This window comes from Marmota marmota, unplaced genomic scaffold (assembly GCF_001458135.2).
Source record: "Marmota marmota marmota unplaced genomic scaffold, marMar, whole genome shotgun sequence".
NCBI lineage: Eukaryota > Metazoa > Chordata > Mammalia > Rodentia > Sciuridae > Marmota > Marmota marmota.
Genome location: NW_025999891.1, coordinates 979901 through 994970, shown reverse-complemented (window position 1 = coordinate 994970; position 15070 = coordinate 979901). Strand labels below are relative to the sequence as shown.

The following is a 15070-nucleotide window of genomic DNA, read 5'->3' as shown; positions in this document are numbered from 1 at the left end:
TCCCAGGGATTCCTGCTTATATTGTGGTACCCCACACAGCTCCCAACTGTAAAAAACTGGCAATACAAGCCTATGGAGCCTCTATAGTTTACAGTGAACCGAGCGACGAGGTAAAGAAAGCAGTGTTCAGCACCACCTAAACAGCTTCATTTGACCAACCACTCTTCCTACTATACTGGAAGCTCCTTCTCAGTCTTGTTTCCTCTTCACCTCTGTTAGCACACCCAAACTTTTCTCTATCTATACTCATTTGTATCACTTTAAATTTTCACCTCTACTCCAATACCTCCAGACTTGTATACCCAACAGCTACCCAACTTTCTCACTTGGATATCTTAAAGCTACTCAAACATCTCAAAAGTTACTGTTTCTCCACCATACCTCCCCAATACTAGGGATTGAATTCAAGTGCACTCTACCACTGAGTCTCATTTCCAGCCCTTTCTTTATTTTTGAGACAGAGTCTCACCATGTTGCTGAGGCTGGAACTTTTGCTCCTCCTCCTTCAAAATCACTAGGAGTAAACCAAGCCCATCTATAAAGTAACTGTATCTAAAACAAAACTCCTCATCTTACTCCCCAAATTGTTCCCCTTTGTCTTCATCTTGGTAAATGGCAATTTATCCTTTTAGTTGCTAGAGGAAATCAACACTATTACACCCCACATCCAATTCTGTCCTTTCAAAGTGTTTTCACAATCCAACTAGTAACAGGCCTCCATTAACCATCCTTATTCAGATCATTACCTACATTCAGTAGCCTAACTGGACTCTGCTTCCAGTCTTGCTTCCTGTAGCAAGAACAACAGAACTTCCATTTATTTAGAATTTCTCAAATCTTCCCATGGTTTCCCACTTCATACAATGGAAATCAGGTTTTGCTTTTATTTTGGGGCTGGAGATTGAATCCAGGTCCTGACCCCATGCTAAGCACTAAGCATATACTCTATCACTGAGCTACAAACCCCCAACCAAAGTTCTTATAATCATTTTCAGCCTAGATGAACTAGCCCTTTGTTCTGAGGGGGTAAGGGGGTAACCAGGGATTGACTCCAGCCCATTTGAGATGGGGGTCTCACTAATTTGCTTAGGGCTTCACTAAAAAGCTGAGGCTAGCTTTAAACTTGAAATCCTCCTGCCTCAGCCTCCAGAGTGGCTAGAATTATAGGCCATGCCACAGCACCTGACCCATTGCTATTTTGTTGAGGGGAGGGTGTGGGAGGGGTACCAGGGATTGAACTTAGGGCTCTCACCCCTAAGCCACATCCCCAACCCTATTTTGTATTTTATTTAGAGTTTCACTGAGTTGCTTTAGTGCCTCACTATTGCTGAGGCTGCCTTTGAACTCATGATACTCCTGCCTCAGCCTCCCGAGTTGCTAGGATTAGGTGTATACCACCACACCCAACTCCATTGCTGTTTTTCTTGGGTCATCTTATCTTATGCCAATCACACTAACTTCTTAGCATTTCCTTAGAAAGACCACTACCCATTTTGGACTCTCTGACCCTATTACCACCTCTTTAAAATATTCTAGAGATCTACTGCACTTGTATAATTTGTCACTTTATCATAGATGTTTCCTGAGCAGTCTTTGTAAGATAAAATTTGTTTTTCTCCATAGTACTTAGACATACATATATTCACTTATATCCCACCCCTATCCTAAAGATATAACTTCTTGAGGGCAGGATTTTTGTTCACCGCTTTACTTATCCCCAGGGACTAAACAAAGTCTGGGAAAAAGTAAGTAGTCAATAGCATTAAAATGACTGAAACTTTTTGGGAACTTTATTAAATGCCTAACTTAGTAAGCTAAATTAATGTACTCTTTTAGTCCAGAGAAAAGGTTACAAAAAAAATTTTGGAAGAAACAGAAGGCATCATGGTACATCCCAACCAGGAGCCTGCGGTGATAGCTGGGCAAGGCACAATTGCCTTAGAAGTGCTGAGTCAGGTAAAACAGCCTAGTTACTTCTTCATATTTTACTGGTGACACTGTTTTGACATACAAAACCGCTCATTAATTGGCCTACTTGTACTTTGTTTTTACAAAAGGTTCCCTTGGTGGATGCACTAGTGGTTCCTGTAGGGGGAGGAGGAATGGTTGCTGGAATAGCAATTACTGTTAAGGTGAGAAGACACCTTCTGGAAGACTTCCTGCCTTAGGCAAAGAGGACTTTAGATACCTAATTCAACATTATCCCCAAATGGCCATTCCTAGAGATGGAAAGCCTTTCCCTGACTTACTACCCTCTTCATGTATGACAAATTTACAGCATAAAAGCACCTTACAGTCCTTCCCCTGGATCCATCTCCATTATTATTCACACCAGGTACTACCTTTCCCAAAATGACCAAAACCAATTGTGATCCAGGCATCTAAAACCCAGTATTAGACATACAATTTATTTATAAAGTGCTTGAAGGTCATGTTTTCATTACATCCATCAAAAGGAAGACTCTTACATAGCCAGAAATGCCCTTTTTCCCCTATTCTGCATACTTTATTTTAAGCATGTAGGTAATGCTGTAGTTAGTTGTAAGATGTCTAATATTCCTCTTCCAGGCTCTGAAACCTAGCGTGAAGGTATATGCTGCTGAACCCTTGAATGCAGATGATTGCTACAAGTCCAAACTGAAAGGGGAGCTGACCCCCAATCCTTATCCTCCAGAAACTATAGCAGATGGTGTCAAATCCAGCATTGGCTTAAACACCTGGCCTATTATAAGGGACCTTGTGGATGATGTCTTCACTGTCACAGAGGATGAAATCAAGGTAAGGCTCCAAGAGGAAAAAACCTATAATAGTACAACTTTAATTAAGCAAGACAACCTTCTCCTACTCGGAGTAACCACAGGGTGATTTCATGACCTATGGGAGGGTACCCAAGCTGTATTAGGACAAACCTCTGAGGCAAGCAGAGATAAGATGAAAGTTGTGTTCTCCACTGGCAAACACACATGCATTACATTAGCAACGAGAAAATTCAGACTGGGCATATATCTTCATTTGGCCTATAGAATTAAACCTTTCCCCTTCTCCTGTTTTGCTAATCCTTACTCACTTCTATACCAACAGTATGCAACCCAACTGGTTTGGGAAAGGATGAAACTACTCATTGAACCTACAGCTGGTGTTGGAGTGGCTGCTGTGCTGTCTCGGAATTTTCAAGCAGTTTCTCCAGAAGTAAAGAACATTTGTATTGTTCTCAGTGGTGGAAATGTAGACTTAACCTCCTTAAGTTGGGTGAAGCACGCTGAAAGGCCAGCTCCTTATCAGTCTGTTTCTGTTTAATTTATATAAAAGAAAGAGATGGGCTTCAGTGTCTCTCTAGATACATGAAATTTTTGTTTTTCATGTTCCCCTCAGGCAGGGCAGCTCAGTGGCAGAGCACTTGCCTGGTATGTGCAAGGACCCAAGTTTGATCCCCAGCACCAAAACATCTTCTTGTAAAGTTTTCAAAGTCCTAATGGAGTACAGATATTTCAGTATATTTAATAGTTTTCTTAGACTAAGTAGAAAAACTTCCATACTGAGCCAAGATCTTTTGTAAACAGGACAGCATACTGATGGACTAAAGTATAAACTACAAACTGCTCAGTCACAACCTGTAGGCCCATCTTTATAGTGCTAATTATTAACAATAAGACAGAATCCTATTGAATCCATTACTCCATGTCCAATTCAGGCACTGTTGAAGAAATCTCACTTTTCACCCAAGGTACTGGTTCTGGTACATATGGATCGTAAGTCCATTTAGGGAAAACTCGTTTATAAAGATTCATCAGTACTGTGTCCTGAGATTTTAGCTTCCCATCAAAACTGCATTTCATATGGCCATGGGTACCTAGAAACAAATATAACAAAATTGGTCAAATTAAAAAAAAAAAAAAATTAAAGTAGTAAACTTCCAACACAATAGCTATTTAATAGCATAGAGGAAATCTATATAAAATCCCAAATTCCACATTTTCTTACCTAAAGGCTCCCTGATGTGTCCTCTACGGCCCCACTTTGTTCTCAGTTCCACTGGTTTAAACCATAGCACATCCTCTTAGAATGGAGCATACAAAAGACCAAAATGAAACATTTACTCATAATGTAAACACAACCCTCACACCATAAAAGCAATCAGATCCCATCCTCTTCCTTTGTACCTACCTCTATTAAAGAACATATAACGTACTACTGCCATCTTAGTGAAAATTTTGAAAGGATGACCACTCAGAACAACTCTCTTGATGACCATTCTATCTGGATCCACTGACAACAGATGGCCTGTGGCAACAAGGCTGTGCATTCCTAAAGGAGAAAAGGAAAACAACTATTCAGGAGTTTTGAGGCCAAAGCCTTCCTTTATTGCTCTGTTCACTTAAGAGAACGATGCAATATTTTCTTGGAGAAACTACAGTAGGAAAGCACAATGCTACCCTGGTCCACAGTAAACCACTAAATGCTATTCCTGCTAAGCCTGTCCCCTAAACATAGCACTCTAAGTAGCCCCTAGTGATTAGCTAAGGTCTACACAGCAAGATAAAACCCAGTTTACCATCCCACAGTGGCTTCAACTCACTGTGAGAGAAAGACTGGTATATCACTATCTTCTCTATTTGCCTTCCAAATCAAAACACAGAATCGAGAACAGTGATAATCCTATTAAGGACCTGTAAGCCTGTTCACCTCTGTGAACTCAACTTACCGTTGCTTTTCTGCTTGAAAAGCAGCACAGATGCAGGAGGAAAAGTAATTGGTGCATATACCGTCACCACCAAGGCCGCATCAGCAGTCAAGAATCTCTGAAGTTTATGTTTATCTGCTGCCAAAATAAAGGATAAAAAAGAAAAGCCGAAACATTTTGAGGTAATCCAGAGGCCTATGAAAAGCATGTGAGGCAAGCACTCTAGCAACTGAGCTATATTATATTCACAGTCTCAGCTTATGTTTCTTTACCCCAAGAAATTTTTCCTGTAAACACAATTGATATATTTAACCCAGTCCTACCCATGATTTTTTTTTTTTTTAATATTTATTTTTAAGTGTAGATGGACACAACACAATGCCTTTTATTTTTAGGTGGTGCTGAGGATCAAACCCAGGTCCTGCCCGTGCTAGGTGAGCACTCTAAGCCACAATCCCAGCCCCTACCCATGATTTTTTAACTGAAGACAAAATCTTAGAGCTTAGCATGGTCTCACACACCTGTAATCACAGCTACTAGGGAAGCTGAGGCAGGAGGATGACAAGTTCAAGGCTGTGGGCAATTAGTGAGACCCTGTCTCAAAATAAAATAATTAAAAGGGCTGGGAATGTAGCTCAGTTGTAAAAGTACCCCTAGGTCCAAGCCCTACTAAAGCTTTTAAGAAAAAAAAGTTCTCCAGGTGAATTCTACTGCTCAACACCCCTACCTCATATGAGAATCAGTGCTTTATTGAGATTCCTAGATCCATCAGCTCTTAGTCTTGCACAGGGACTGGCAAACATTTTTTTTTTTAACCCAGGCACAGTGGCGCATGCATGTATTCCCAGTGGCTCAGGAGGCTGAGGCAGGAGGATCTCTAGTTCAAAGCCAGCCTCAGCAATGGCAAAAGCACTAAATGACTCAGTAAGACCCTGTCTCTAAATAAAATACAAAATAGGGCTGGGGATGTGGTTCAGAAGTTAGTGCCCGCGTTTAATCCCTGGTACCAAAAAAAAAAAAAAAAAACTTTTTTGTGTGTGGCCATACAGTTTCTGTTCCAACTACTCAACTCTGCCATTTTAACACAAAAGCAGACAAAAATCATACATTTGGAGATTTATTTTAAAGCATGACCATGTTCCAATAAAAGTCTGTTTACAAAAACAAGCAGTGGGGCACATTTGACCCAAAGGCCATGGTTTGTTGACATCTGATTTTAATACTAAAGGAAGATAAAATATTTTAAGGGAAAGAAATTATTTTAGATAACACAGTTGGCTAAATAAAAACCATGCAGAGCACATTAGTGGCTGCATTCATCTCTTCCTCCTATCATTGCTGAAATCTCAGTTAAGGTATGTTCATAAGCCCCCAGGTTAGTGGGCAATATACCTGGCTAGTCCTGAAGTGTAGGAATACAATGATTATTCCCACCAAAAGGATTCCTGGTCACCATCCTCCAAACTCTGTCATCTGGTCTTTACACCTCAAAACCCACACTTTTCTTCTTTATCCAATTGTAGGCTACACCCAGCCTCCATCCCTTCACCCACATTGACACTGGCATATCAGATACCAAGATTTCCATGCCATGACACACCCTTTTCATAAAGCTGCCAACTCTGATTCAAATCCTATTCTAGAATAAATACTCATGGCAGAGAAGCCTCAGCAGCACACAGAAGTTACATCAATGAGATGTTTCAGACAGGTTCAGACATTTTGAATAAGAACATCATTGGCTCCTAAGCCAGAGTACTGAAAATACCTCTAATACTAGCTATTCTGCACCCAGCGCCCATCAGCAAAAAGTTACGGATTCCTAGAAGTCAGTAAGATGGACTAGAACCCAGAAATTTTCCCACTGCTAACCTGCAGTATGCTGAGAAAATAAAGGTGAGGCTCGGAAACGCCTGAATCCACAGTGGAAAATCAACTCTTCTTTGGCCTTTACAGGTTCAGTATTGCCAGGATTCCGGCTTACCACCATGTTCAACACTGACATCTGAGAACCAATAAGAAAAAAAGCTTCATAGTCTAGGAATAAAACAGCCTAACCTGAAAGGCAGCAAACTAAATGAACATCAGCCACACAATAGAACTGACAATGCTAATTCATGGCAAATTATAGAGATGATGGGACACAGGTGTATCCTTTATGTCCATTAACAACTGGCACTAGAACTGAAAATAGGCTTGACCAGAGTTTTCATGCATCCTTCTATGCTAGCTTATCTTCCCAGATCTAATATTAAAAAGCTTACCATATGCCACAAATACCAGTGGTCCTCAAGTCATTTACTTACCACATCCCTTCAAAATCACTCATTAGACTTCTCTTCCTCAACCTGTACTCACACTAACCAAAAGTCAAGAGCTTAACCCCCAAAGTGACAACTACTGGCTACCTAGAGAAGAGTTTGCACTTTGACATAAAACTTCATTTTTAAGATTGCCAGTCCTTTGTTCAAAATCTGACCTCAAAAACATACTTAGAGAAGTCTCAGAACCACACAAAGATTACATCACTGAGATGCTTCAGACAGGTTCAGACATTTTGGGTAAAACCATCATTGACTTCTCCATTGTTTTCTGAGTCCTAAAGTCAAAAGGTAAAATCCTCATATCCCATTGAACAATGTCATGAATGGGTTAAAAAAGTCTCTTAACTCTCCGTTTCCCAAAAGACACTAATTTACCTTCTGTTCATGAGGTAGCAAAGAAAATGCAATCAAAGGGGCTCCTTTCCTGAAGTATTCAACTACTGAAAAAGGGACTTCAGAGACATGAAGTGTGACATACCAGCCAACCTGCCAAAAGGAAGCAGAAAACAACCACAAGGTTATCGTTAGAAACATTTTTCCAGGACTGGGAATGTGGTTCAGTAGTAGAGCTTTTGCTTAGGATCTCCCAGGCCCTGAGTTCAATCCCAGCACCAAAATATAATACAACAAGAAATATTTCTCTAAATGTGTGCAAAGTCTCTCAGACTAACCTAAAACCTACACTTATCTTCTGCCTTTCACAGATGCCTCTACTACCCAGATTGAATTTTTTTTTTTTTTGGTACCAGCGATTAAATCCAGGGAAGCTTAACCACTGAGCCACATCCCTAGCCCTTTTTTTATGTTAGAGACAAGCCCTCGCGGATTTGCTTAGGCCCTCGATAAGTTGCTGAGGCTGGCTTTGAACTGGCGATCCTCCTGCCTCAGCCTCCCCAGCTGCTGGGATTACAGATGTACACTACCACACCTGGCCCATATTCAACTTTTTTATTTAATGTCTCTGATATCAGTGACTCAATGGCTCCCCTAATTCAGCTATAGGCAGCATAAAACTACATTAAATAGTCATGCTCATGCCAAGAAAGAGTAAAGCAGGCAACATGGTGGCAATCAAAAGCAAATTATAGTCAGGCATAGCAGCACATGCCTATAATCCCAATGGCTAGGAAAGCTAAGACAGGAGGATCACATGTTTGAGGCCAGCCTCAGCAACTTAGTGAACTACTTAACAAGACCCTGTCTCAAAAAAAATAAAAAGGTTTAGGGATATAGCTCAGGGATAAAGCACCCCTTGATTCAATCCCCAGTACCACCCTCTCCCCACCAAAGGCAAATAATGGAGTGGACAATGGACAGATACCTCAGCTCCTTCATCCTCTTTTTCCTCAATCTCTTTAAAGATTCTTTTCCTAGTATTGGTAAAGTTCTGAAACTGAAAGATCCGAGCATAATCTCGAGGAAGATTTTCCTTAGGATCCCATGGAGATGTCCGGAAGCTCTTAAGGCCTCTGTACTTCTGAAATCTAAAATACAGGAAAATTCAGAGAAATTAACAGACTATATGGTGCTATATAAGACATGACTTTGATAACAGCTAAGGCTCTATTTTTAAAAACTCTAATCACTCTCTCTCTCAAAATAACCTAATAACTTAAACCAAGACCACATTTTTAAAACAGTTTTTTAAAAATGTATTTATTTTTTAGTTATACTTGGACACAATACCATTATTTTACTAATTTATTTTTATATGGTGCTGAGGACTGAACTCAGGGCCTTGCCCTAGCTAGGTGAGCACTCTACCACTGAGACACAACCCCAGCCCCTTAATTCAGTTTTTAACAACTATTTCAGAAGTATATCCAGACTTCTCACTAAGGATAAAGTATTTACAGATCTCTGGTAATAGTCTTAGCACTCTAGTAGCCAACATACACTCTCTGGCTTTAGTGAACTCACTTCCAGAGCAGGCACTATTGTCTATTGCTTCATGCTTTTACTTTTGTTGCCCTCCCAAAGTTCCCCTAAAATCTCCAAACATTCTGTACATATTAGTTCCAACAGAGTATTTGTTAATTAACCTTGTTATTTCTCCTTTATTAAAGTCCTGTAACATTAGTTGTACCATAGTCTAAAACTTTATTATATATTATATACGACTATTTCCCATGAGTGTTGACTACCCACATAGAATGTTGGCCCTTAACGAACAGGGAACAATGTCTTTTTCTTCTTTTGCATCACAGTGACATAATTCTGAGATATATTTTTTAAATAAAAACTTATTGTTGAATTTAGACTTGCGGACTAACCGAATTTTAGCAGCCACATCACGGGGGGTGTCCATTTCATCTGGAAACATTTCTTCCATCCTTTCTTGTTTATATTTCTCTAACATTTTTTCCTCAGCCTCCTCATCCATTTTCTCATCATAAAGGTCATCACGTACAGAGTCCCCTATAGTCATAGTTTCACATTCCTCCTCCTCCTCCTCTTCTTCACTTTTTTCATCCTATAAAATAAAGGATTACAACTGGGTGTGGATGCATGCCTATAATCCCAGCAGCTTGGGATGCTGAGGCAGGAGGATCACAAGTTCACAGCCAGCCTCAATAAAATACAAAATAGGGCTGGGATATGGCTCAGTGGTTGAGTGCCCCTGAGCTCAATCCCTGGTACCCCCCCAAAAAGAATTAGTTATTTCAAAAGAAAGTCCCCCATCTCTACCCCATAGGCCATTAAGCTAAAAATAATTTTACTAGAACCTAGTCCCAACTAACATAAATGCTAATAAAAGATTAAAATAGGGGCTGGGGTTGTGTGTGGCTCAGCGGGAGAGCACTCGCCTAGTATATGTGAGGCCCTGGATATGATCCTCAGCATCACATAAAAATAAATAAATAAAATAGAGGTACTGTGTCCAACTGTAACTAAAATATAAAATATTTTTTTAAAAAGATTAAAATATAAAACAAGTTTCATTCCCAGAAACTACTATGCACACCCCTCAAGATCAGGATTGCACTCTGCCTATTTGGAGTTGTATAAAAAAATGGGCCCAGGGCTAATTTCCCTACCTGAGATTCCTCTTCCATAAAATCCTGTTCTGTGTCATCATCTTCATCTCTTTCCCCTCCACTTTCACCACCTTCATCCAAAATCCATTCAGCTTGGTAACTGGACGTTCCTTTGGGGACCTTCTTTATCACCTTAGAACCTTCCTTCAAATAATCTGTAAAAATCCAAACAAGTTATACACCTCCATTCCCTTATCACTCTGGATAGTCTCACCTATATAGGATGATACTGCTGCCAACATGGGAAACTAGCAGACACCATGAGTAGAAAAGATTACTTAAAATTTAATTCAGCTCCCTCACAATTAGCAATACTTCCAAAGCTAAATAAACCTGGCAATAGATCTTAAGTTGTTTGTGTTTATTATAATACAATAACAAGTTAGTTTCAAAACAGAGCAAAGGTGTGCCCAATGTTTGCCTAGTACAATTATATAGCATTTGGGGGAAAGAAGAGGTGACAGAACTTCAACTATATCTTCATCCAACTCTATAGTGTGTGACCAGCTACCCTGTGAGCAACTAGTCAAAATTCACAATTCCGGGTCAGATAAATAACAAGATTGCTACTACCAACCTTTTGCCTCACTCAGCTCCTCCTCAGTGGGCCAGGTTTGCTCCCCTTCCATTGGATCTGGAATAACTTCTGTTTGCAAAGACTCTTGTCTATCAGGGTCTGCCTTCATTAGGACCTTAAGATCTTCTTCCATGTCAGATGCAACATCTGAAGCACAAACCTTGAAAACCAAAAGCAGGTGATAGCCAAACATTAAGCAAAATCTTACTACAGCCAACTCTGACCATAAAACCCAGAAGAATCAGCTCTCATGAAGAATGAATGAAACAAAGTCAAAAGCTGTCACAATTTTTCAAATGGTCATTTAGCTCTGTACCCCTGCTTGAGTCTTCAGGCCTTTCATAATCTGGTCTTATTCCTAACCACATCCCTCACTTCCATCAGGTTGCTGTCTTCACAATTCAAAGAAACCTTATGCTTCATCACTGTGCTTAGGTTCATGTTGTATCTATCTTCTAATATTCTTTTTTAAATTTTTGAAATATAGATATTTTTAATTGTAGATGGACAGCATGCCTTTATTTTGTTTATTTTACGTGGTGCTGAGGATTGAACCTAGCATCTCACACATGCTAGGCAAGCGCTCTGCCACTAAGCCACAACCCCAGCCCCTCCCAACATTCTTTTACCTCTGCTCAACTCAAAATCACAATACTCAACACCTAGCTAAAATCTGATCTCTGTGAAGCTTGCTAATCTACCTTTTCAACTAATACAGCAGGTCCATATCTTACCATATCCAATTTTTTTTTATTTCAAAGATGTTTGACATTTTCTTCTAATTTAACTAAGTTCTCTGACCATATCTCTTATAATCTCAGAGCCAACTGCAATGCGAAGTATCTAGAAAATGCTGCACTAATGATTTATCAACATATTTGTAGTTGACTGTTACTTGCCTTCAAACTAAGTGTCTCCTCATTGGCCTAAGTATGCAGACTACTTTCTCTCAATTTAAATTTTTCCATTCTGTTTCAACTTACATATTAATCTACAATGCATGCTTCTAAAAATAAATAAATAAATGAATAAAGATCAATTCTGAGCTAAGGTTCAGTGGTGACCACCTATAGTACCAGCTACTCAGGAGGCTGATGTATGAAAATGGCTTGAGCCCAGAAGTTCAACATAGCAAGACCCCATCCCCAAAAACAAACAAAATCCATCAATCTTACCTCCATTGCCATGCCTGAGTCCTTTTGGGATTTTATCACTTTAGGGTTTAAAGGAAAAGGATCGATGGGGGCATCTATCTGTTTCATTTGGAAATCACCATGTCCAACAATATGTAGCAAGCTATTTACATTCAGAGTCTGCCCACGAACATAGCCTGAGATTTTCAAGGTGCCCACCAACTTATTCTCTTCACTAGGTACAAAATCAGCAGCATGGGTAAACAGATAGGCTCGCCGATCTCTAAAAGCAAGATGCCTTCGCTTTTGGTTAGCCAACTGCCTAAGCAGTGTTGCTGCTTCCTGTTGAGTGTCTAACAGGAGGAGTCTGTCATCAGGAAATCGCTTCTCTACTGCTTTGCTTAGCTTCTTTCTGGCATCTATTTGTTTTTTCAGAGGGATACCAGAAAATCCCTGGACAGCAAGTGCTGTAAGCAAAAGAGAAGGATCTTTATAATTTATCCCTTCACTATATAAAAACCCCCTGTAGCTTACAAACAACCTAACAATTGTATTGAGATCACTCAACTACCCTAAAGAAATGTCAATGAGGCTGGGCGCAGAGGTGCACGCATGCCTATAATCCCAGTGGCTTGGGAGGCTGAGACAGGATAATTGTGAGTTCAAAGCTAGCCTCAGCAACTGCAAAGCACTAAGCAACTCAATGAGACCCTGTCTCTAATAAAATCCAAATAATAGGGCTCAGAATTGGCTCAGCAGTTGAGTGCCCCCTGAATTCAATCCCCGGTACCAAAAAAAAAAAAAAAAAAGTCAGTGAAACCAAATTTCACAATCTTCTTCCTCAACAGGACAGCCCAGATATTTAAAAAAAAAAAAAAGAAAGAAAAAAAACCCAAACCCTTAATTGGTAATTTGTAAATAAATGACCAAGATTAATTTGTACATGTATATTGCACTACCAGCTTAATACAGTCCATCAGTTATATTCAGCAATCAAATGCCAAGCACAATATCTGGAAAACCGTAAAAAATGTTAATTCATGGGGCTGGGGTTGTAGCTTAAGGTAGAGCACCTTGCCTAGCACCTGGGAGGTACTGGGTTCAATCCTCAGCACTACATAAAAATAAATACAATAAAGGTATTGTGTCCATCTACCAAAAAAAAAAGCTAATTCACTTCCTTCCCTGGCCTCTAATACTCCCAACTTACTTACTATAGGTGGGAAGACCCTGAGCAAAGAGGCAGGAAAGGCAGTAATCCCCAGTGCTGTCCCAGCCTTCTTGTGGATCAAGGAGGAACAGGATGGTATCAGCCACTTTAGCCATATCTAATACACTGTGAAGATCTCCTAAAAATAAAAACACAATAAGAGTAGTAGTTGACATGAGCATATAACCTCATTAACATTACTGCAAACATAAAGACGGAAAAATATTGTATATGCTAACCTGGCCCTGCAGATGTGAAAAACCACCGATGTTTCAAACGGGGGCACAGCAGTATAAAGCTATAGGTGCTTCCCCATTCATTTAAGTGCACTGTTCCCATGTCCCTATCCTGAAGAAGGCGAAAGGCCTCAGACAGGGAAATTCTGTTATGCAAAGCCACCACCAGCACCTGATGAGGAGGCCCATCCTTGCTGCCCAGCTGTCTCTTCTCTGCCAGAACCTGAAAAACAAAATCAGAGAACATCTCTGAACCATGCTCCAGTACTGCATTTCCAACAGTGCAGATGCTCCTTGCCCTAACTAGCACCCTTGTTAACCACCACATGCATTGGGGCGGGTGGGGGTCGGGTAAGGAGCGCGAAATAAAGCAGAGAATGCTCTAGCGAGAATCAACACTTGTAGTTAAGCCGGACATGCGCTCTAGGATTATATTTCAGTTCTTTCCTGGCCACATTTTCTAGCACGAAGAATTACCCGTCTAAAACGGTAGACAAACCGCACCATTCCTCAAACCCACTCCTCTCACCGCCTCCTTCTTCTGCTTTCGGAGCTGGTTGGCGCGATGTCTCTGGTCTACTCTGCTGAGCTCTTTTCTCACCTTCTTGCACAAGATTTTCAGTTCTACACGACCTGGAAAACAGATGAAAAAGGGGCTACAGGGATCGACACCATAAGTTGTTCAACCAAGAGCCCCACTGGCCACCTCAGAGTCTTTCGCGTGGGTCCCAGACCCGAGACCAGCTGTCGAGGCACAGAGAAAAGCAACTATGTCAGTTAAACAGCCCTTCCTACACTATCTTCTCACCCTTTCCGTCCCGTTGTGCGGATCCTCGACCCCGATGCCGCCCGCCTTTATGAGCTTTATTCTGCTGCTTGAGCGGGCCGGAACGGTGAGCCGCCATGCCGAAGTTCACGTGCGCGGAGTCAGCAATACTTCCTGCCCAGGCCGAGCGCTTCCGGTTCACTTCGCGGGGGTGGGGTTCCCGCTCCCTCTCGCGAGGTCTTTCCCACCTGCGGGTGTAGCACTCTGTGCCAAAGTCTCTGCGGCGGTGGGAACTTTTCCCACGCCGCAGTATGCAATTGGGGGCTTTAAAACGCCGAATGTAGATTCTAGGGACTAGGTCTATCGGTCCAGGAGGACTAATTTGCTCCCTGTGTTTTCATTTATTTTTGCACTATAAAGTTGCATCACGTAGGAAGATGTTGAATGAAAGAATCCATTCATGCCTAGAGGCCTAAGCCCTTCCTCTCTTCGAGACTCGACCTCGCTTTTCTGCAGTTTGCCTCAGGTGTTATCACTGAGCATCCTTTCCCTCAATACTCTTAAGTTCCAAGGCGAATCGCGTGGAAGGCTTTTGTTTCACCCTCACCGACAGATCCCTGTTACTCTAACCCGCGCCCCACCTCCCCATAGCCTCAAGAAGGACCAGTCAGGACGTGGCAACCCCGAAGATGGCAGGGGCGTGGGGGCTGGCAAGGACACTTCTGCCCTCGGGCTCCCGTTCTCCATAACTGGCGACTGCGTTCCCACCTCTAATTCCACAAGTTTTGCAGCTGAGAGCGACGGCTGACGGGGGGTATTCGGAGAAGCAATGGGGCCAGGCGACGACCGCTGGCTGGCTTTCCCGGAGGCAGATTCTAGCCACAGGGGACCCAATGCCTGGGCTCCTACCTCCCTGCTGCCTGCTCTCCCGTCTGGAGAACGGGCAGGTAGAAGTCAGGGAACACCCTGCTGGGTTGAGGCCAGCCGAGGCGCTAGCGGCTTGCTCTAAGCGGCGGGGTTCAGGGCCAGCCAGGTGCTCACAATGCCGGTTGGAGCCCTCGAGGCAGAAACAGGCGCGTTGCCATGGCAGCAGCCCCGGAGGCGC

General features: G+C 41.7%; 2 protein-coding genes and 2 non-coding genes across 15 annotated transcripts in view; 1 reads left to right on the top strand and 3 right to left on the bottom strand.

Annotated features, from left to right (window-relative positions):
- Positions 1 to 9263, top strand: part of Srr (serine racemase) — a 26278-nt gene extending 17015 nt beyond the window's left edge. For 6 of the 10 annotated variants that reach the window (XM_015500993.2, XM_015500990.2, XM_015500992.2 and 3 more), the window contains 5 exons: positions 7 to 110; positions 1837 to 1956; positions 2058 to 2132; positions 2569 to 2778; positions 3082 to 3336. In XM_015500993.2, the coding sequence (XP_015356479.1) occupies positions 7 to 110; positions 1837 to 1956; positions 2058 to 2132; positions 2569 to 2778; positions 3082 to 3297 (725 nt within the window). In that variant the 3' untranslated portion in view covers positions 3298 to 3336. The other 4 variants (XM_015500994.2, XM_048792992.1, XM_048792994.1 and 1 more) reach the window with 4 other exon arrangements.
- Positions 2388 to 15033, bottom strand: Tsr1 (TSR1 ribosome maturation factor). 3 transcript variants are annotated; one of them, XM_048792960.1, is made up of 17 exons: positions 14734 to 15032; positions 14008 to 14213; positions 13729 to 13832; positions 13203 to 13422; positions 12968 to 13102; positions 11796 to 12220; positions 10621 to 10780; positions 10044 to 10198; positions 9279 to 9478; positions 8327 to 8489; positions 7381 to 7491; positions 6554 to 6686; positions 4703 to 4819; positions 4165 to 4305; positions 3982 to 4056; positions 3640 to 3850; positions 2388 to 3574 (listed from the first exon to the last, which is right to left on the bottom strand). In XM_048792960.1, the coding sequence occupies exons 2-16, from the start codon at positions 14102 to 14104 to the stop codon at positions 3672 to 3674; spliced, it is 2415 nt and encodes an 804-aa protein (XP_048648917.1). In that variant the 5' UTR covers positions 14105 to 14213; positions 14734 to 15032; the 3' UTR covers positions 2388 to 3574; positions 3640 to 3671. The 3 variants fall into 3 exon arrangements, with proteins under 3 accessions (XP_048648917.1, XP_015356475.1, XP_015356474.1); XM_015500989.2 differs by having other exon boundaries at positions 2388 to 3850; positions 4703 to 4816; positions 14734 to 15033; XM_015500988.2 differs by having other exon boundaries at positions 2388 to 3850; positions 14734 to 15031.
- Positions 6337 to 6431, bottom strand: LOC125613763. Its single transcript, XR_007344334.1, has one exon. It is a non-coding gene; the product is annotated as a small nucleolar RNA SNORD91 family (small nucleolar RNA).
- On the bottom strand, positions 7172 to 7266 carry LOC125613762. The gene has a single exon (XR_007344333.1). It is a non-coding gene; the product is annotated as a small nucleolar RNA SNORD91 family (small nucleolar RNA).
- Positions 15034 to 15070: the final 37 nt, after the last annotated feature.